The 21552-nt window shown below is 48.2% G+C and overlaps 8 protein-coding genes across 8 annotated transcripts; 5 read left to right on the plus strand and 3 right to left on the minus strand.

Moving 5' to 3' along the window:
* Positions 1-12: 12 nt before the first annotated feature.
* On the plus strand, positions 13-1827 carry EYB26_002288 (uncharacterized protein; the record flags this gene model as incomplete). Its single annotated transcript, XM_054261593.1, has 6 exons — positions 13-85; positions 340-366; positions 418-476; positions 531-984; positions 1036-1213; positions 1269-1827. 6 exons carry the CDS (start codon positions 13-15, stop codon positions 1825-1827), a joined length of 1350 nt encoding a protein of 449 aa, XP_054117568.1.
* A 1489-nt stretch (positions 1828-3316) lies between these two features.
* On the plus strand, positions 3317-5381 carry EYB26_002289 (uncharacterized protein; the record flags this gene model as incomplete). Its single annotated transcript, XM_054261594.1, has 3 exons — positions 3317-3904; positions 3960-4114; positions 4166-5381. The coding sequence occupies 3 exons, from the start codon at positions 3317-3319 to the stop codon at positions 5379-5381; spliced, it is 1959 nt and encodes a 652-aa protein (XP_054117569.1).
* A 2619-nt stretch (positions 5382-8000) lies between these two features.
* EYB26_002290 (uncharacterized protein) lies at positions 8001-8501 on the plus strand (the record flags this gene model as incomplete). Its single annotated transcript, XM_054261595.1, has 1 exon — positions 8001-8501. The coding sequence occupies one exon, from the start codon at positions 8001-8003 to the stop codon at positions 8499-8501; it is 501 nt and encodes a 166-aa protein (XP_054117570.1).
* A 225-nt stretch (positions 8502-8726) lies between these two features.
* EYB26_002291 (uncharacterized protein) lies at positions 8727-9289 on the minus strand (the record flags this gene model as incomplete). Its single annotated transcript, XM_054261596.1, has 2 exons — positions 8727-9150; positions 9216-9289. The coding sequence occupies 2 exons, from the start codon at positions 9287-9289 to the stop codon at positions 8727-8729; spliced, it is 498 nt and encodes a 165-aa protein (XP_054117571.1).
* Positions 9290-9928: 639 nt separating this feature from the next.
* On the plus strand, positions 9929-11517 carry EYB26_002292 (uncharacterized protein; the record flags this gene model as incomplete). Its single annotated transcript, XM_054261597.1, has 2 exons — positions 9929-10135; positions 10189-11517. 2 exons carry the CDS (start codon positions 9929-9931, stop codon positions 11515-11517), a joined length of 1536 nt encoding a protein of 511 aa, XP_054117572.1.
* A 564-nt stretch (positions 11518-12081) lies between these two features.
* On the minus strand, positions 12082-13159 carry EYB26_002293 (uncharacterized protein; the record flags this gene model as incomplete). Its single annotated transcript, XM_054261598.1, has 6 exons — positions 12082-12190; positions 12242-12363; positions 12420-12544; positions 12653-12693; positions 12759-12867; positions 13144-13159. The coding sequence occupies 6 exons, from the start codon at positions 13157-13159 to the stop codon at positions 12082-12084; spliced, it is 522 nt and encodes a 173-aa protein (XP_054117573.1).
* A 165-nt stretch (positions 13160-13324) lies between these two features.
* EYB26_002294 (uncharacterized protein) lies at positions 13325-17874 on the plus strand (the record flags this gene model as incomplete). Its single annotated transcript, XM_054261599.1, has 3 exons — positions 13325-13681; positions 13745-15370; positions 15427-17874. 3 exons carry the CDS (start codon positions 13325-13327, stop codon positions 17872-17874), a joined length of 4431 nt encoding a protein of 1476 aa, XP_054117574.1.
* A 541-nt stretch (positions 17875-18415) lies between these two features.
* EYB26_002295 (uncharacterized protein) lies at positions 18416-20927 on the minus strand (the record flags this gene model as incomplete). Its single annotated transcript, XM_054261600.1, has 2 exons — positions 18416-18754; positions 18813-20927. 2 exons carry the CDS (start codon positions 20925-20927, stop codon positions 18416-18418), a joined length of 2454 nt encoding a protein of 817 aa, XP_054117575.1.
* Between the last annotated feature and the right edge of the window lie 625 nt (positions 20928-21552).

Raw genomic sequence — 21552 nt, forward strand, 5'->3', positions numbered from 1 at the left:
ATAACAAGACGCATGAATCTGCCTTTATTTACAGAAGAAGAGATAGTTGATGGACAATCAATCCAAGAAATAATTGGCGGGAGCTGTACGTAAGTCTTGGCGCGTGGCATCGCAGAAAAATTTCCGCCCGGCAGATCTGACCCTCTCCGTATCTTATCAATGTTTGCAATCCCACTCCAAACAAATACTTCTTCTATTTTATTTCTCTCTCGTTTTCTGTTCTCTTTGAAGTTGTGATTCTCTCTCTATCAGTCCACCTCGACCATAGCTGGTCGATAAACCAAAAGTTCGTCTAAACCCACCTCTCATCTGACCGCTTTCTGACTTAATTCTTTACAGTGGAGGGCATAAGTATTGATCTCTATGGTAAGACCGATCATACTCCTCTGTCTGCTTCTCACACTAACCGTCCGATAGAGATCCTCGAAGTCGAACGTGGCGCATCAAAGGATGAAATTCGGAAGGCTTATCGCAAAGTAAGAAGGCACAGTGACTCGCATTCGATCTAGGCCTAACCCATCGAAAATCAGGCGGCGTTAGCGAGCCATCCAGACAAAGTCCCCGAAGCGGAGCGAGAAGAGGCGGAGATCAAGTTCAAAGCGGTTCAACAGGCATATGACATTCTTTACGATGAGGATAAACGCCATTTGTATGACACACATGGTATGGGCGCTTTTGATGGATCAGGCAACCCCGGGATGGGCGGTGGCCCGGACTTGGACGATATACTAGCCCAAATGTTTGGAGGCATGGGTGGTATGGGAGGTATGGGAGGTATGCCTGGCTACGGCGGCGGTGGACGACCACCCAAACCCAGAAAGAGCCCGGACGAAGAGACGAAATACGAGGTCAGCCTAGAAGATCTTTACAAAGGAAAAACTGTCAAGTTTGCCAGCACCAAGAACGCCATCTGCGGACTATGCAAGGGCAAGGGTGGAAAAGACAAGGCTGTCGCAAAAGAATGCTCGACTTGCGGCGGACAAGGTTGGATTTTGCTTTCAATGACCTGTTAACGACATGGCTAACTCTGTGTAGGATACAAGGAAGTGCTTCGTCAAATGGGTCCCATGTTGACTTCGTCTATGGCTCCTTGCACTGTGTGCGACGGACAGGGAAGCTTTTTTGCCACAAAGGATAAATGCAAAAAGTGCAAAGGCAAGAAGGTCACGGAGGAGAAGAAAATGCTTGAAATATACATCCCTCGAGGAGCCAAGTAAGTGATTGTCATGTTTGCTATGGTCTTCATCGTCTAATATCCGGCACCACAGAGAAGGAGATCGGGTTGTTTTAGAAGGGGAGGCCGATCAAGTACCTGACCAAGAGCCAGGCGACATCGTGTTCCACCTTGTCGAGACTGAACATCCAGTTTTCCGTCGAGCTGGTCCTGATTTGACTGCCGATCTCGAAATCACCCTTGCCGAAGCCCTGACTGGCTTCTCTCGTGTGGTCCTAAAACATCTAGACGGACGAGGCATTGAAATCACCCATCCCAAGAAACCAAGCGATGTCCTATCACCAGGACAGGTCTTGAAAATTCCCGGAGAAGGAATGCCACTCAAAAAGAGCGATGCTCGCGGAGACTTGTATTTGATTGTCGATATCAAATTCCCCGATAAAGACTGGACACCCAGTCCCGCCGCCTTGGAGAAATTAAGAGAAATTCTGCCGAAATCGACTCGGCCACCAATCACAACCGAAACTGTGGATGAAGTCGACTACGAGTCGGATGCCGATATTGAAGCATTCGGCCAAGGCGATCCTCGAGGAGGTTCCGGATGGCAAGACGAAGACGAAGAAGGCGAGCCAGCGCAGTGCGCGACTCAATAAATAGACATTGCTTTTTTTCTTTGAGACTACGCGACGATGCCCATCAGCATTTTTATGACTATCATCATTTGCATTATGATTTTCTCAGCTATTCGATGTGGTGACTTGTCCACTGATGATTTATATACACTTGTTGGTAGATTTTTTGAGAACCCCACTCCATTTGAATGACGATGATGCTTTAGACGACATGACAAAAGTTTGCTGTTTATATTCTAGACTGTTCGCTTCTCTTCTCCCTAGGTCGCCTATATAATGCTAAGTAGAGGGACATGAGTACATGGGATACATACCGGAAACATATAACTATCCGTTGGTTCATTTTTAGCTTATTCTAGGGGAAGATTAAGAATATCGTAATTGTTTGAATCAATCTCCAGACCAGACTTATTTGAGCCCTGTTAAAATGGTATCGGAACATTCTCGGAGACAAAACTGCTCTTACATATGCAGGAACCTACCAAATTTCACCCTTTGATGTTGGGATATGTGTACAATCTAGAATATACATAACGTTGAAATACGAGTCTGGAACTGCTTGGTTATCAACATTGAGTTGCAAATGTAATGATGCCTGCCATACTTTGTCTCAGTATATATCCGTAAAGAATGCCTCTCAAGCACATCTCAATATTCGTCATTTGAGAATCCCATCCATGCCTGCAAAAATGTTCAATTTACCACTAAGCCACAAACGCACCGTATTCCCGCGATGGATCGTCCTAAGCATCGCCGGTCTCGCCAACTTCCTCGACCTGTGCCAAAGCAGCATGGTTCTCCCCGGTCTTCAAGACATTATCCGAGCCACAAGCATGAACTTCACCCCTAACACCACACGTATAGGTACCAAAAGCCAGTTCATTCCGAAGGAGATATTGAGAAGCTCACGTATCATGACTCCGATTGCCATATTTATGTTTACTGGGGGTGGATGGTAAGTCTACAATCAATATCGGTCATATCTACTACGTACAAGTATCCAACATCGTCTGAATTGGCCAATCAAACGGCGTACAGTTCAAAGCTAGCCCTAATCGGCCAAAAAGAGAAAGTCAAACCAATTATGTAAAGCACAATCGGAGCATCTCCGCGTCCGCACTCCAACTCGGACATCTTTCCGGCCGGCATTTTCTGCCTTTTGCGTGACATGCGATTATGACTACCTGCGCCATGACTACATGACTACACGCGCAAATACCTCGTTTCTTTGACCGCAACTAATCAAATTCTTTCTACTGGTCAAGAATGATTGATAATTTAAAATATATCTCATATATCTCCATTAATATCCCCACACACAGCCAGCGAGAAGTTGTACCCCCGCGTTTGTCTCCCACGCAAATGACTGAATAGTGGATACTTACTGCAAGGTCACCGGTGATCATAAAAGGTCTTACATGAATCATCAGTTATGGATAAATAGCTCTTCTCCTCTTCTTCCCCGGATTCACTTTTCAACTACCAAAGCCATTGATAGAAAGAGTTCAAGATGGGCTGTGAGTCAAAAACCAGCTGTGAGGGCTGCTCATGCGACGCCCAACAGCAACCCGTCAACATCGAAGATTGTCAGCAAGAGCTTCTAGCCTTGAGAAAACGTACCAAACAACTAGAGTCTGCATTGGCAGAGCTCAAGATCCATGGTCCCTCAAAGGAAAAGTCATCATCTCCTCGCGAACTTCGCTCTAGGAAATGGTTCGGTCCAGACGTCAACCCGTCCATGGGCGCCATCTACATCGAGCGATATCTCAACTACGGCCTCTCGAAGGATGAACTCACATCCGGAAAGCCAGTTATCGGAATTGCTCAGTCTGGATCCGATCTGGTTCCCTGTAACAGATATCATTTAGAACTATCCAAGCGTATCCGTGAGGGGATTCGTGAGGCTGGTGGCATTGCATTCGAGTTTCCCATTCACCCGATTCAGGAGAGCTCGCGACGACCGACGGCTTGTTTGGATAGGAATTTTGCGTATCTTGGGCTTGTCGAGATCCTATATGGGTATCCGTTGGATGGGGTGGTGTTGTTGACGGGGTGTGATAAGACAACGCCTGCATGTTTGATGGCTGCTGCTACAGTGGTGAGTATCCTTTCTTTTAAAAATAAGAAAGATGGCAATTTGCTCATGCGTTTAGAATATTCCTGCGTTGTGTCTCAATGTCGGACCCATGGTCAACGGCTATCACAAAGGCGAATTGTCTGGGTCAGGAATGGTAATCTGGAAAGGTCGTGAATTGTTGGCTGCTGGAGAAATCACTCGTGACGAGTTTATCGAGTATGCCGCAACTGGGTATGTTAACACCCAATTATTCTGGGACTCACCCACACTAACAGTAAATAGAGCACCATCCGATGGCCATTGTAACACTATGGGGACGGCATCCACCATGAACGCCCTGGCCGAAGCCCTCGGAATGGCCCTCCCCGGTTCTGCAGCCATCCCAGCCCCCTACCGCCAACGAGCTCAATGCGCCTATGAGTCGGGCAAACAAATAGTCGAGATGGTCCTAACAGACCGAAAACCAAGCGATATCATGACGCGTGAGGCATTCGAGAATGCAATCGCCGTCAATACAGCTATTGGAGGCAGCACAAACGCTCCTATCCACATCACGGCTATCGCCAAGCATGTGGGCGTTGACCTTACGGTCGAAGACTGGGATACAGTGGGATATGAAGTTCCATTACTACTCAATATGCAACCAGCCGGTAAATATCTGAGTGAGGAATACTTCCGTGCCGGTGGCCTTCCGGCTATTATGGCCGAGCTACTCGATGCCGGTAAACTTCATCCAGATGTACTTACCTGTAATGGACGCACAGTCGCAGACAATGTCCGAGGCAAGCATTCATGGGACCGTCGCGTGATCCGCGAATACGGCAAGCCAATGCTTGAGAATGCGGGTTTCCGTCACTTGAGTGGCACACTGTTTGATTCAGCTATTATGAAAACGTGCGTTATCTCCACAGAGTTCCGAGAAAGATTTCTCCAGAACCCGGAAGATCCAGACGCCTTTGAAGGGCCGGTTGTCGTATTTGATGGTCCTGAGGATTATCATCGACGTATTGAAGATGAATCCACCCCGATTGACGACAGGACACTTCTCATTATCCGTGGCGTAGGCCCATTGGGATACCCCGGAGCCGCCGAGGTCGTGAATATGCACCCACCCGGCAGACTCTTGAAAAAGGGCGTCCAATCTCTGCCTTGCATCGGTGACGGAAGACAGTCCGGCACATCAGGCTCGCCATCTATCCTCAACGCAAGCCCCGAAGCAGCAGCGGGCGGAAACCTGGGTATTCTGCGGACAGGAGACCGGGTTAGGGTTGATTTGCGACAGCGACGAGTGGATATATTGATTTCAGATGAAGAGATCCAAAGACGACAAGACAAGCTAAATTCTGAAGGAGGATATCATGGACCGGAGAGCCAGACTCCGTGGCAAGAGATCTTCAGAAAGGAGACTGATCAACTTAGTCAAGGGATGGTTTTGCGGGAGGCTTTGAAGTATCAACGGCTTGCGCAGAAGTGGGATGAGCCGAGGCATAATCATTAGACTATTACTTTGCAAATAGGACATACTACGAATACCGACTGAATGTATATGATATGATACCTCCACATTGATAGTCAAGGATAGACCTGTAATATTTGAAGTGGAAAACATCCCTCGAAGAATGGAATCGACTCGGTTATATTCTCCCGGGAAAAAAATGTTGCGGTCGCATGATGTGGAGGGACATGGCATGGAGCATCAGGAATGGGAATCGAGGCAGGTATTATCTCTATTCTATTGTCTGGGAAGGTGCGAAGAACAAGTGGTGGACGACCGAGATGGTTACAGACGGGGTAAGCCTCGGCGCCGGTGTGGTCGAACGAGTCGAATGCAGCATCATCGATAATACACTTACAGATGTTTGAGGGAAAGGTGTGACTTTCGCCGTGTCCAGAACCAAGTCTATATCAGAAAGATGGGTTAGGGCTGCAGCTCTCTTGCGTGGTGGTCGGAGGCGAGATTGCGACGGAATGAAGTGGGATATTGTCGATGATTGGAAAATAGTGGGAGGTGTGCGTGATGAGACTAGGGTCTTAGAATGAATGTGATTTGATAATCCTTGTATCTGTCAATCTGTGAGGGTACAGAAGAGATGGAGAGTATGGAGTAGACCCGCCACCGGCACTGGCCGGGTTAGACCCACTACATCGTTATCTTGAATCTCTTTGTACATATGTTGTAAAAATATAGATCCGAAATGGTTCCGAAATGGTTCCGAAATGGATCGGATGAGGTGACTGATAATAGTTCATGTGAGCAGGCGTTATCAACAGAAGTGGCGATCAAGAATGGCGCCGGCCGGCTTCATTCCAGAGGCGGTTGCCAACCCACGATGGGTATCCAAAGCTGCACACAAACGGATTAGGGAGTAATGGCAGGCATTCCTTTATTTTTGGCGTAATGTCGTTCAGCTAATAAATGAGTAGGTAGGTCGCTGCTGATAGAACGGTACGAACATTCCCTGTCCTTAAGCCGGGAAACTCAGGAATGTCTCGATGCATCTCTCTCGTTCAGGGAAGGACATGGACCTCTCCATCCAGTTTGCACTGTCGGACGCGAAAATATATCGGATCGCATCGACTACCTAGGTATTCGCATGTTGCACAACCTACCTTGAACCAAGATTCTCGTCAATGTAAACCAGGATAGATCTGTGAGCTTGACACTGCACGTCAGACAGGACGAGAATGATACGGGATATGTCTGCCGGATATCAGATAGCCTGGCTATTGTACTCGTAGTATACGTATAACTACCTACTCCGTGGTGGCCTGAGATATATGCGATCAGCAACCAGCACGCAGCCGAGCCGCCACACATGCTGTTGATCACCCTGTCCGATTTTAGGCCAAAGCTAGTCGCCTCGTCGAGCTAGTGCAACAGTAAAGGTGTAAAACTCGCCGTGGTTGTACGTAATGTGCATCAAGCCACGAACTCTCCGAAGCGCGATCCACTGAGTCGGTGTAGTCTCTACTACGTAGTAGGCAGTATTTCCATACGGTACAGTGTAGTAGGTATCTGATAATCATGCCTGGTCAGTATCGGTACAGAGTGTGCTACATCAGGAGTCAGGCATTGACGGGTCCCCAGCCAGCAGGACGACCAGTACTACATACTACGTACTGCGAGTGTACTCCGTAGTAAGCAGTAATCCGTAAGCTCGTACGGAGTACGGAGTATGCCGTTAAAAAAGAAGGAAAAAAAGAAAATCGTGGCTGAATCTCGGCATCGGGGCGTTGGGAAGTGGGAAGTGGGAAGTGGAAGTGCAGAGAGCTGAGGTGGACGCGGGCCGTGGTTTTAGCGGAGAATAGCCCGGCCTGGCCTGAGCCACCCTGAAAATTTGACCTCCCAAGGCAGCCAGGCACGAACTTAAGTTACAGGGTATGTATTTATATGCTCCACGTCGTACAGAGTATTTTCGTTTCTTTTTCTCTCCTGACTCTCTACCCCTACCCTTCTCCAAAAAAAAGAAAACCAATTAAGCACGGTTTGAGCTTTGCATATTCTCCTTCCTCTCCACAGATCAAGAACAATAATAATTCCTCGGGCTGCACGTTGCCCATCTGCCCCTATCGTCCAGTCACATTGCGCCATTCCGCCATGCTCTTGATAGAGCCCCAGGATTGAGGATAACTCGACAACCAGCTGGCCCTGGCCCATCTGGCGGTGACTTGAACTAGCACCTGTAGCCTGCCAAAACAGGCTATTGTTTAGTAGTTACTGTTTACTCCCCCATTTATCTGGCCAAGCCCTCTCCGTCTTTTCTTCCTCTCTTCGTCTTATCATCTACCATTCCTCTGGATAGATTATCTCCATCTGCTTCTAGGCCATTATTACCTGGGCAGGCAGACAACTCTCCTTACTTCTTCTACAAATTCCAGTGGCTTCTCTGCTTCTTTGTACTTCACACCATGGATCTCACTCAATAACACCGGCGGCTGTCACAGCCAACTCAAAGTAACCACACTCATCACTTGACTCACGACCCACGCAACCACCATTGTGTCATTGTCACAACTCAACTAACTCCAACCTACAAATTCTTTCTTCTGTTCACCTCCTCTTTGATCATCATCGCCATCTCCAAATCGTCTCTCAAAACAAAATATCCATCCAACAATGGCTCCCAACATCTTCATCTGCCTCCGGAATGTCATTTGTCCTCTCTACTGGTTCGACAAAGGCACCCGGGTTGACGGCCATCCTACCAAGGATGAACACTGGGAATCTCCTGTCCCAGGCACATACCGCTACATCCCCGAGCGAGGCTGGCACCTCATCCGCCGCGACGGTGCAGAAGAGGAAGAATCCGAACCTCGTCCCATCGTCTACTGCCGCATCGTCCATCGCTACCTCTTCGCCTCGGACATGGAAAAGCGCTGCCGCTACCACCGCGTCACCTTGAAAGAAGGCGATGAGCCTTTGAAATGCCTCTTTTTCCAACTCGACGATGGATTCACCTGGGTCATTGGCTGGGACTCTCGCGGCAGATTCATACCGGGTCCGTACCGCAAGTGGTGCTACGACAAAGAGAATACGACTATGCGGCGAATGACCCCTGACGAGGACAGCTCTGCTGCTACTTCGCCCACGACATCACGCAACAGCAGCGTTTCTTAACCTCTTTTGGTTTCGGATCGTTTCGACCACACAAAATTTCTTCAGCATGCTACTTTATCTATCAGCAAGCGGGTTTCTTTTTCACGGGTATACTATTTGATATTATGAGCGACGGAGTTACGGATAGCCAGCTAAGGGTATGGCATAGACTATAAAAGGCGGGATATACATTTTAATGAAATCAATTCAATTCAATTCATGAACTAAACCATAAATAAAAAAGGTTCACAACTTGGACGTCTCTGTAGTATACAATTTTGCTAAACCTTCCCTAATACCCCCATCCATCCCTCCGCCACCACTCCGCGGCTTCATCGTCTCCCTCTCCACAAAAACATGCGTAAACCCGCCAACAGCTTGAACTCGCTCATCTCCAGCCCTAAACACACCAACCTCATACATAACACTCGACGACCCGAGCTTAACAACTCTCAATCCCAAATCAAGCACATCCGGATACGCAACAGATGCGAAATAATCGCAATATGAAGAGACAACAAGACCGATCTGATTGTGTTTTTTCGCTTGTTGCGACAGATGTTGGGCAGGATCAATCCCGCAGTGGGTTATGAGGTAGTGGTTGATTATGGAGTCGAAGAGGAAGGCGTATATGCTGTTGTTGAGGTGACCGTACATGTCATTATCGGACCTGTAGATGTTAATCGTGGTTTTCTACATATAACCTTGGAAGTAATTGGGAGAAGGGCTAGTTACCATCGTGTTCGATACTCTAGATGAAATGGATAATCTGCTCGCGTGCGAAGCTTTTTGGAAGATTTGTCTGTCATGCTGGGTTTCTGATCCGACGCGCTAGTGGAATCACGCACTTCAATCAACTCGAATGTCATTGACATCCCAGTGAATACGTAAGATAGTTATATACAGGTCGTATGGACAACGTCAAGTAAAGCCGAGGCCCGGAATCGATCTGGCTAGTTTTCTTCAGCTCACACTTAAATCATCTGGATTTCATCACTAGCGTTAGTCTTAAGAGTATTCTCAAGAAGAGACCCAACCGAAAATTAATAAAACGAGATTGACGAGGATACATATCGAGGATCTATACAATACGCAATTGAACTTTTACTCTGGAAAGGTTGCTGGTAGTTGGTCCTGAAGAAGTTGCTGTTTTTAAACCCTAAACAACCCTAAAATTAGCACCCCACCAAGTTAAAATGGTATTCTATTCGATTGGCTAAGAAATCTAGCCTCAAAATATAATTGATTTTCGTGAGGATTATTCTGACACACATCGTTCGAAGTCAGTCATGCAGGCCACTCGACAATAAATCAACATTCCTGACATTCGGCTGTACCGGTAACGTTAGCCGTCGTCTTTCGAGTTGTCTTTCATACAGAAATGCACAGCTTGTGGTCGCTATCGATATTTACCCAGCTTCATCTCCGCCTTTGAGACAACAACAACCATGGCAAATCCCCCGACCACTGCATCCACCGAGGGCAGTACTACAGAACCGATCAACGGTGCTGATCGATATTACTTTGAGGGTGGTCTCCGAAGAGTCAAGCCCTATCACCATACCTACAACACCTACTGCAAGGAGCGATGGCGGGGTAGGACGTTATATGACATTTTCACGTCCGAATTTAGAGATCGCACGCCTGAGTATTATGTATGTGATCACTTCCCTCATCCTATGGGATTGCAATACTAACGACGAAACAGAAAAAAGCGATTGAAGATGGGCGCGTTCTCGTCGGCGGAAAAGTCGCCAACCTCGAAACCATCGTCCCCAACGGCGCAATTGTCTCGCATTCCACCCACCGACACGAACCTCCCGTTAGCTCTCGCCCCATTGGCATAATCCACGAAGATGATGACATGATCGTGATTGACAAGCCCGCTGGAATCCCCGTCCATGGCGCAGGACGATACCACTTCAATACCATCCTCGAAATCATGAAAGCTGACCGTCCTGGTTTCAAGCCTCTTCCATGCAATCGACTGGATAGACTGACGTCTGGCGTAATGTTCATAGCTAAGAATCCCAAGGCCGCGGAAAAGTTCGCCCTTCAACTCAAATCACGCACTTTGCAAAAGGAGTATGTGGCGAGAGTCAGCGGGCGGTTCCCTGATGGCGTTGTGCTCTGCGATCAACCCATCATGTCGGTCAGTCCTAAGCTAGGCTTGAACAGAGTTCGTGCTACAGGCAAGGAAGCCAGGACAAAGTTTCGTCGCATAGCCTACTACCCAGCTCCACCAAAGACTGATGCTGAATCTGCAACGACAAGCGGAGATCGACCTGCCACACCACCAGCTACAGCCACCGAGGACGAAGGCTACAGTATCGTACACTGTCTCCCCCTGACGGGCCGCACACACCAAATCCGCGTCCATCTTCAATTCCTAGGATACCCCATCTCCAACGACCCCATCTACTCCAACAGGCGTGTCTTCGGACCCAGTCTAGGTAAACATGATGACAGCGCCAAAAACGACAGCGAGATCATTGATCGACTCTCCAACATGGGCAAGACAGAATTAGCAGACACAACCGCTTACCGTACCCATCTCACGTGTCCACCCGATGTAGCACCGGACACAGATCCCAATGTGATTGAGGCAATCATGTTCCGTGAACATGAAGCTGCCGTAGATGCCTATCACAAGCGCAAGGGTGAGCGACTTTCTGGCGAAATTTGCGACGAATGTGATGCGCCGCTCTACACGGATCCCGGTGTTCATGAACTCGGCATTTTCTTGCATGCAGCTAGGTATGCGGACAATGATGGGACCTGGAGATATAAAAGTGCCCTGCCAACATGGGCCTTCCCACCGGAAGGCATGGAGGGTCCTACTATGATTCCCGATTGGCGTGAACCAGGTGAAGGCGAGGAGTTGATTATCAATAATGGGTTTGCAGGTTCTAAATCTGAGAATCCTGCTGATGGTGACGGAGCCAGGGGAGATGATGTCTTAGCTCTTGTGCGTGGGGTTGGAATGGTGAATCTTTCGCAGAAGTTGAGGGATGGGCAGGATGTGCTGATTGAGTAGACCTACCTGATGACATTTTGTAGATAGTTCTTGCATATATAGAAGGGTTAGAAAAAAGTTACATCTTAATGATTCTACGTTAGACATACGACCTTAGCAATCACGCAACAAGGGATAATGCATTTCTTTTTATCTTGAAAATTTTTGGAATTGGTCCGGTCCTCATACAAACTAATTCTTTTGTAAGCTGTGACAAGAAACCGTCTATTCCCCCAAACATAGCCTGACCTAGCGCTCCGTTTCCTCATAAAAATTGATTGATATTTGTCGATCGATCACTCATGCTTTTTTGATGACGAGAAAAATGTTCCATCTTCCCAGATCGACCTTGGAAAGTAGTTGATATCATCGTTCGGATATTCCTTTGAAAAGAAAATTTCCATCTTAAGAACCGCAACAAGATCCCATTCATCCATTTAAATAAACACACTCCCTCTCTCGGCTTTTTTTATTCAGAAAGAAGGGAGATTGAGATGCAAAACCCCGGCAACGCGCGAAAACAAGAACAAGGAAAAAAGATAATGAAATGGAAAATCCTGTTCATGATGCATTGCATTAAATAATCTATGACTCGGTGGTAACGCGGGCCTTGGCGTTTGTGACCTTGACACCGAGAGCCTTGGCCTTGGCCAAAATGTCAACACGCTTGCGGGAGGAGACGGCGCTGGCGATCCTGTTGTTTGTTAGTAAGAGAAGAACGATTTCACGTGTCCAAGGTACGTACTCAGCGGCGTAGGTGCGGTTGTGCATGAGGAGGAGCTCGACGTCCTTGATGTTGTGGACGAGGAAAGCCTTGTGTCCAGAGGGCATCAAGTGGCGGGTCTTCTTGTTGCTACCATAACCGATCTAATCATTCCCATTAGAAATTATTCCAAATCGTTATATCGGGCTGTTAAACGTACGGAGGGCATGGCAATGGTGCCCTTGAATCGTCGGCGGACACGGTTGTCGATACCCTTGGGCTTGCGCCATGATGAAGGCACACACTTGAAGGTGTCGGATTGATGGCGGAAAAAGCGCTTCGTGCCTGTATTGAGAATCCTTCATCAGCCGTTTTTCCATAAATCTTTTTGTTCAATCCATGCTAAATATCCTCAAAGCCTCCACTTTTGTATGCTGGCGACGGGCAGAGTACTAACGCTTCTTGACGATCGGGATATGGGATTTGGCGGCCATCTGTAATAACGCAAACTCGTCAATTGACTATTCCAATAACCAGGCAGAGACAGAGATGAACGAACCTCGTCGGTGTCGTGTGTGTCGGCGTCGAGAAGTTGTCGTGACGGGAGCAAAATTCAAGATCTCGAAAATTGGCAGGCCCAAAAGGCGGGTTTGGGTGCTCTTTCCGCACTACTCGCTAAGCGAAGGGCGTGCCCTAGCCTATTCCGTTTTGAGAAGTGCCAAGACGAGTTGATACCTCAATGGTCAGGCATCATATTGCGGGCAAGTCACATGATGTGACTGCCCAACAGCCAATCAGAAGGAGCTGACTGTTTATTGGTGTAACGGTGGCACCTTCCCGCCGGACACGCTAGACGCGTCGGGCGCTTCCCTAATGGGTGTGCTCTCTGGCTGTCTTCTGTCGGATTGTCAGAGCATCCCCAACTTTGCTTTTATCTCACTCACACATGTCAATTGACATCGCGACTTCTTCGTCGCTCCTTCTTTTCGTCCTTCCCAATCGCCATCTTTCTCAGTTTCTTTCTATCCTACGCTTTACACACACCTCTCCTCCGCTGGATATAGATATACGACATCTGATGATTCGCTAACGAACTGCGCCAGCTTCCCCGCTCTTTTAGCAACGATGCCTGCGCGCACTCGCCATGCTGTAACCTCAACGGCCGAGGTCGTCGAGCCGGAGGAAGAACAAAATGGACTCCACAAATTGCGTTTCAATGAGCCCTTATCATGGCGCGTGGGAAAATCTGCCATTCCCGTCGCCGATCTATTGAGCCGACTCCAGGTCCTTGCGCATGAGCTATCGACAACCGAACAGGACGATATCGACAAGGCTTCGTTGAAGAAGGTTTCTCAGGAGTTAGCAAATGGTCATCTGCTGGCTCACCGCGACAAGGGAGTACGAGCTTGGGTCACAAGTTGTATCGTGGATATTCTACGTTTATGCGCGCCAGATGCCCCCTTTACCGGAAATCAATTAAAGGTATGCAAATCGCTTCCCATGTACTGGGGCCTCGGTCTTGTAGGAATTGTGCTAATTTAATAGGATATTTTTACATGCATCGTAACTTCCATCATTCCGGCTCTTGCAGACCCCTCGAATGCCTACAACACACAGCATATCTATGTCTTGAATTCACTGGCTGAAGTCAAGAGTATCGTCCTTTTGACCGATCTTGACTCCCCCGATGCTCTTATATTCCCTCTATTCAACTCCTGCTTCGATATCGTGGAAGGATCATCCAAATCCTCCACCGGAGAACAAGTCGCGAAGAATGTAGAGTACGATATGACTCGGCTCCTGGTAACAGTTATTGATGAGTCGCCGACCTTGGCACCGGAAGTAGTGGACATCCTAATAACGCAGTTCCTTCGTGTCGAGCCGCGCGTTTTCGAGCCGTCTGGAAAGAAGGCCAAAAAGGTCGAAATTGACCCCAACCAGGATACTCTTCTTCTGAAAGATTATCCGGCAGCATATGATATGGCAAAGGCTATCTGTCATGCATGTCCTGAAAAAATGACAAGTTATATCAGCCAGTACTTCAATAATGTTATCATCGATGCATCTGCCCCGTCAGAGACGATAAACGGGTCGAAAAACTCGTCAAACCGAAGGCACAGCTTGGACGAATCGGACGACGAGACTGAAGATATTAAAGAGCTTGGAAAAGCCCACCGTTTAATTAGAGAGCTATGGCGTGCATGTCCCGATGTCTTGCAGAATGTTATTCCGCAATTGGAAGCAGAACTATCCGCAGAATCGGTCTCTCTTCGTCTTCTTGCAACCGAAACCATTGGTGATCTTGCCGCCGGCATTGGATTATCTGGTCCTCCTCCACCTCCCCCAATGGACCCTGCACAATATCCACCTGTCACCCTACTCGGCTATCCTGAAACGGTGCCCCAGTCGAATGTACTTCAGAAACCATTAGCACCGAAGCCTTTTGCCCAAGTGCATTCATCAGCATATGAGAGTTTCCTCAGTCGTCGCCAGGACAAATCTGCTTCGGTCCGCTCAGCCTGGGCTACTGCTATAGGACGCATCGTGCGTACTTCTGCAGGTGGCTCAGGCTTGAGCGAGAGTGATGAGCAGTCCCTGGTGAGAGGTCTGGCCAATATGCTCCGCGATGCCGATGACAAGGTGCGACTAGCTGGCGTGGAAGCTATTGGGTCAATGGGTTTCACAGACATTGTGAATAAATTGGGCGTTGCTGGTGGCCTCGGATCGGCGGACTCGGTCTTCTCTATTCTTGCTGAACGTGTGAAAGATCGTAAACCAGCTGTCCGTGACCGTGCCATGAGGGTACTTGCAAGAATATGGGCAGTTGCTATTGGTGAGATTGAGGAAGGCAATGAGCAAGTTCTGTCACTTCTCAAAGACGCACCATCCAAGATTTATGACGCATTCTATACGAATGACCCCGAGATTCAAGCTCTCATTGACCGCGTGCAGTTCGAGTACCTGCTTCCTATTAGTTATCCCGGCTCGAAGTCGAAGAATAAGGGCAAGGATGCTGAGGGTACGATGGATAGAGTTCGAGTACAGCGTATTCTTACTCTGATCAAGAATCTCGATGAAAAATCCAAAAAGGTGTTCTTCGCATTTCAGAATCGACAATTGAATTTAAGAACCGCATTGAGTGTGTATTTACAGGCCTGCGAAGAATACAATGTGAGTTCCAACCCATAAGTCGATTCGAGAAATGCCAGGACTAATCTATCGTCTAGGGTGGCGTCATAGAGAAAGATGAAGAGCGGATCAAGGCTCAACTCGGTAGAGTTGTTGATCTTGTCTCAAAGTCTCTTCCAGACAGCTCTCGTGTTTCGGCAGATCTATGGAAGTTTGCAAAAACACATGACCGACGTAACTACCAGCTTATACGCTTTGCCATGGCGGCGCAAAGCGACTATCGGACGGTAACCAAAGCCATCAAAGAATTAGCCAAGAGGATACAAAGTGGAAACACTCCGTCTTTGCTAGATACACTCACTCCGCTGCTCTATCGCGCTAGCTCTCTTGTATTCAATAGGAGCCATATTCCGGCTATTATGGAATTTTCACGAACCGACGATAAGGGGTTATCTCTGCCTGCGCAAGAAATCCTGAAAGAAATTTCATCTCGTAATCCTGAGGTGCTGGAGGCGCAAGTACAGGAGATGTGCAGGGACTTGGAAGAGCAAGCCCCAAGCGCCAAATCACCGGATGACTTGGGATCAGAGGAGATTCTCAAAGCCTGTTCTGGTTTTGCTAAGAAGCTGCCTGAAAAACTCCCCAAAGAAAGGAAGTTCCTACAGGCTCTTAATGCTTATGCTCTATACAGTTCATCTCCCCGAGCCGCGAAGCATGCTGTGTCAATTATTATGGCCATTGCCGACAAAAAGGAGATGTACGCGAAAGATCTCGTTCAGAAATGTGTCAAAGATTGCGAATATGGCTCGACTTACTTCTTGACGCGCTTAGCTACACTTGCGCAACTGAATCTCCTTGCTCCTAAGGAAGTTGATACCGAGAGTACTAAGATTGTATCCATCGCAGTTGATAAGATCCTACTTGTGAATCGATCGAAGCAGCCGGATTCGGGCTATACTTGGTCAGAAGAGCTTGATGAGGAGACGAAGGCTAAACAATGGGCACTCAGAATCATTGTCAACCGACTGCGTGGAAAAGACGGCGCAGATGAAGAAGAATTTCAAAAGCTTGCTGAACCAGTTTATACTATCCTGAATAAGCTTGTTGCTGGCGAAGGTGAAATCTCAAAGAAGAAAGATACGCCTGATACCCAAAAGCCTCGTTTGCGTCTTGATGCCGCTAAATTGCTAATGAAATTATCCGCCTCACATGCGTCCTGCGACCAGCTCCTATTACCAAAAGATTTCAACTCACTCGCCCTGGTTGTCCAAGACCGCCTCCTGCCTGTAAGATCCGGTTTCATTAATGGATTACGAAAGAGATTGTCACAAAAGTCTTTTCTGAGTGTCCGATGGTATACATTACCGTGCCTACTTGCTTTTGAGCCTAGTGTCACCTTGAAGGACAGCACTCTTACGTGGCTTCGCTCGCGGGCATCCATATTTTCTCGCCAGATGCAAGCCAACAGCAAAGGCAAGGAGCAACAGCAACCTGTGATGGAGTCTATGTTTGCGCGCCTTCTCTCTTTACTCGCCTATCATCCCGATTACCCTCCTGCCAGTGAAGACGCGAAAACTCGAATCGCTGAACTAGCCGACTTTTCTCGATATATCCTCTTCTATCTGTCAGCAGTTGCGAATGAGAACAACATATCTTTGATTTTCCACGTGGCGCAACGAGTAAAACAAACGAGAGACGGCATTAGCAAGTCTGATGAGATCACAGAGCGACTCCACACGCTGTCAGATCTTGCTCAGGCGACGATTCGTCGATTCGCAGAGATTTATGCACAACAGAACCGACTTGGAGGCGTAACTGGCGGTGCAAGCATTCTCCAGACATACCCAGGAAAATTGAGACTTCCCAGTTCACTGTTTGCCGCCATGGCAAGCCATAAAGAGGCACAAGAAGTCGCCGACAGGAATTTCCTTCCAGAAGATATCGAAGACAACCTTGATAGCATTGTACGGGCGTGGATGCGACCAAGGAAATTGGCTCAGGTGGCTATCGCCAGTAAGAAGAGGAAGAGTGAACATGCCGAGACAAATGGTGAGGGTGAAGCCAAAAAGCCCCGTAGGAAATCTTCTACTGCTACGCGAAGAGTATCTGCATCCGCAACTACGAAGTCAACCCGCAAGAAGAAAACAGGAGAGGACGAATGGGGCTCTGACTATGATGGAGACGAGAAGGCTCTCGCGGCGGAGCGAAGGCGAAGTGGCCGAGGTGCACCCAAGAAGATTAGCTATGCTGATCGTGATAGTGATGAGGATGATCAAGAGATGGAGGAGTTGAATGAAGATGGCGAGGAAGAGGAAGAAGAAGATGAAGACGAAGGCAACAAAAGCGAGGCGGGAGACGCTGCCAGTGCGAATGATGACGAGGAAATGAGCGATGCACCGGAACAAGACAACGAGGAGCAAGAAGTAGCAGAAAAGCAAACGACATTAAAGAGAAAGGCAGCCGCGAAGAAGGCATTGTCTTCTGGTCCTACAAAACCCTCAAGAATAGAGACATTACCTGTGCGACGTTCGAGTAGACGCGGATAATCATGATGTCTACTTCTGTATCCATCTGTCTGTTATGTATGTTTATGTCTATACTCCCGCATCAAACCAAAAGAAAGGGTTCAGTCAGTCAGGATTTCAACTTGTTCATTCACCGAATACCCATCTGTCTTTTTTTCTTTTTTATGTCTGTTCCTGATTTCTGCGTATGTATTCGTTTGATAGTATATGTACGAGTGTTGCGATTGAATCATATTGCCTTTCAAACAATATACATGTCTATCCCAAATACCCATGTATTTAATATCTCAATATTCATGAAGTTATGATGAGTACTACTCATTTGAAATCAATGTATACGATTGTACTCTCTCCATATGTACTAGAATTGTGTATAATACTAATAGTAATATTCAAAAAAAGACAAGCAGAAAGAACAACAAGAGTGAAGAAAAAGAGATTCGAAGACATCTGCACTCAAAAAAGATGCAGACAGAGGGTTCGTAACGAGGTATTTGTTTTTGTATTCGTTGACAGGTCCAATTCAACACGACATCATACATGGTAAGTAAAGTCATCGTCATCATGCGGGGGTAGTAGCAGCACTACTGCTACCACCTGCGGCTTTGGCTAGTCTTGCTTCGACACGTTCCTTGTGTTGCCGATTCCTTAGATGGACCTCAAAATTCTCCACCGTCATGCCCGGGCCAGGTGTGTATAATTTACCGGGACAATCGAGACAACGAATACGAGGCAGGTATTGATATTTCACTTTGCCATTTGAGGGTGGCGCGTTTGAGGCTACAGGCATCATTGTTGTTGTATCCACGGCAGAGTAGCGCATGACTTCTTCGAATTTATCGTTTGGATATCCCTTCTTGAGTTTCTCTAACCCGGCTATGAGCCAGCTTGGTGCGGCGGGCTGATCAACAGTCGTTGAGTTAGTGCTTGTAGATCGTAACCGCGAGATGTCAACTTACAGGTGGCACCCCGGACTGGGGAGGATTAGGGGCATCAACGGCTCCAATCTGTGAGGTTGGAGTATGCGATTGCGGAACACCGCTGATGCTGCCCGGCCGGCTCGTGGATGCATGTTGGGGTTGAGTGCTGGGTGGAGGCATTGTGCTCTGAACAGGAGTGGCTAGCTGAGGAGTGCTGCTTTTTGATGCTGGCATCTGAGCCGGGAAGTTCGGTGTCAACGGGCGTTTACGGTTGCTTAGGTCCGAAACCAACTGTCTAAATCGGTCCTTGGCGAATTTGAAAGTCACCACAAGTTTCTCTGGTTCTTCTGAGCTTTCCTCCCGGTAGTCTCGCCGCCGCGATATTCGTGGTTCATGATGCGAGGGTTCAGGCGTGGCGGATTGTGCAAAATTGGCTCGCATAGCTGCCTGTGCAGCAGATGCTGCTCCTCTCATTCCTCTTGTGCGAGCTGTGCCTTGAGCTAGATGGGTACCGATAGCCGGAGAACCAACCGAAGAATCATCGCTGTCCGACAGATCGGAATCATCCAAACCATCGCGTTGTCCAGCACCGGCACGCCTTGTACGTCCACTTGAAGATCTCTTGTACAAACGAGTCTCTTCGATTGAGGCGGCGCTATTGGGTATCACGGAGGAAACAATCATGGTGCGAATCGTTCGTTGTCGATCTTTGAGATCGGGTAGAGCAGGACCGCCACGGCGATTGACAGATCGTTTCTGTCTTCGTTGCTCGCGCGATATCGATACTTCGGTGCGTTCCAGTTCGGCTTCGTTGAGTTCATACAAATAAGGCGTGAAGTCTTTGGCAGCCTGGAAAGGTCGGAAAGTAGATGACATAGGAGAAGGTAAGAAGGCGGTTTTGAGGTCTGGATCATCAACGGGTCGTCCGTCAAATGGATGTGCTGTAATGTACAATGAACGGGTGAATAGCTGCACCTGTTCTCGAATTGAGTGAGCAATGGCTGTTGTAAACTCGCCTGATAAAGACAGGTCGTTTGTCATTTGTAGAGCGAAGTCCTCTGGAGAGTTATACGGATTGTTGATTTCCCATTCAAATTGATCGACAAGAGTATGCTGGCCAATGGTAATATTGAGCTTAACGAGAATGCGCATCTCGTCATTCTTGTATGCTTCGTATGGCAAATGTGGGTCGAGAGGATCTTCTTCCATGTAGACATGGGGGAAATAATCGCTTATCTGTTCTTGGATGCTCTGGGTTATTTGCCGGATGAGTGGCGCGCATGATTCGGGTTGAAGCCCCAAATCCTCCACAAGCTTTTCAGCGAATAGTTCGGGAGATACGACTCTGTCATGAAGATTCCACGTAAATGTATCACGAATCTTGACCTTATCCCAATCGCAGTCTAATCGAATAGGAACCAAATCTTCCCGAAGCTCACTTTGTGCCTTGAGATCTTTTCTCGATATTCGCAATTCCCTGGTTTTTCTTCCCCCTGGACGGCGCCGGTTAGCAGGGTACAGCAATTGGGGGTGTTGATTCCTCAGATCTGTCCGTGCATTGCCATATCCTTCATAGCCAACGCCGTAGATCGCAGCGGGATTGAGTTGATTTTCGCGACGCAATGCCAATAGATAGTCCCGTTCTGCCCTCTTCTGATGAAAGAGTTCCTGGCTTTTATTCCGCGTAGCTTCTAAAGCATTGTGCTGGAACTCTCTATACACATACTGCTCGAGGAGAATCTTCTCTGCCGGCGTCTCTCGTACAATGACAGGCGCGTTGTCTGGGGAAGAGGATGAGATGACAGAGCCCGACCGTGAACGTTTCCGACTCGCATTGACCCCATTGGTTCCATTCGTCCCATTAGCTGTCGATGCATGCTGTTGTTGTTGTTGCTGGCCTTCAGACGAATTGGACTTGGCTGGAGATACAGCTGACAGCATTGCCTTTGCGTTTTGCTTAGAGTCAGATATAGAATCTAGCACCGGGCCATTAGTCGGTTTATCAGAGGAGCCATTGAGCGCTTCAGGTCTGGAGTTATCATCGGCTGCAACAACTTGCGACGACTCGTTGGTAGCGCCTGGTTGCTGTGAGTCGCCAGTCGGTAAGACTGGACGACGTGACGAATCCGCCTCTGACGCGTCGGGCGAAGGCATGGCGATGGCCAACGACGCGGTAGTAGATGCGAAGGACGTATCACTCGTGCGAGACACGTGGAAGGTCGCTCGCGATTGACGGAGAATGACAGCGGTCCGTGCCTATAGACGCATCGTTGGTTTTCCGGAACCTGTAGCAAAGACGGTGAATACGTTAGCGGTCTGTTGTTCGTATCAAGGTAGTCGTGGCCATCGCGATGATCGCATATCGACGCGAAATAGTTGCAATGTCCACTTGAAGGACCTGAAGACGTAGGATACGCGCCAATGACAACAGTGCAGCTAGGGATGTGGCGATCTCATTTTCTTTGTCCATCACGAAGACTAATAGGGAAGTATCAATGGAAAGAGACAATGAGTACGTACCAAAACCAGAAAGCAATAAAGCGCGCCAACCAACAGTAGACGAGATAACGGTAATAAAATCGGAGTTGGACCGACCAAGCAGCCAGGTATTCAGGCTATGGGGGCACAGGCAGGAAAGTATGGCTGGGTCTGGGAGAGTGTGCCTGGACTTTGCCGCGAGTCCGAACTGGAGTCACTGGGCAGTGGACACCGGTGAGTGAGTGAGCGACGAGGAAGACAGGGGGGCCCGCCAAGAGCCGAACTCTGCCAGCACCGAGGC

Source organism: Talaromyces marneffei, chromosome 1, assembly GCF_009556855.1.
Source record: "Talaromyces marneffei chromosome 1, complete sequence".
Taxonomy (NCBI): Eukaryota; Fungi; Ascomycota; class Eurotiomycetes; order Eurotiales; family Trichocomaceae; genus Talaromyces; species Talaromyces marneffei.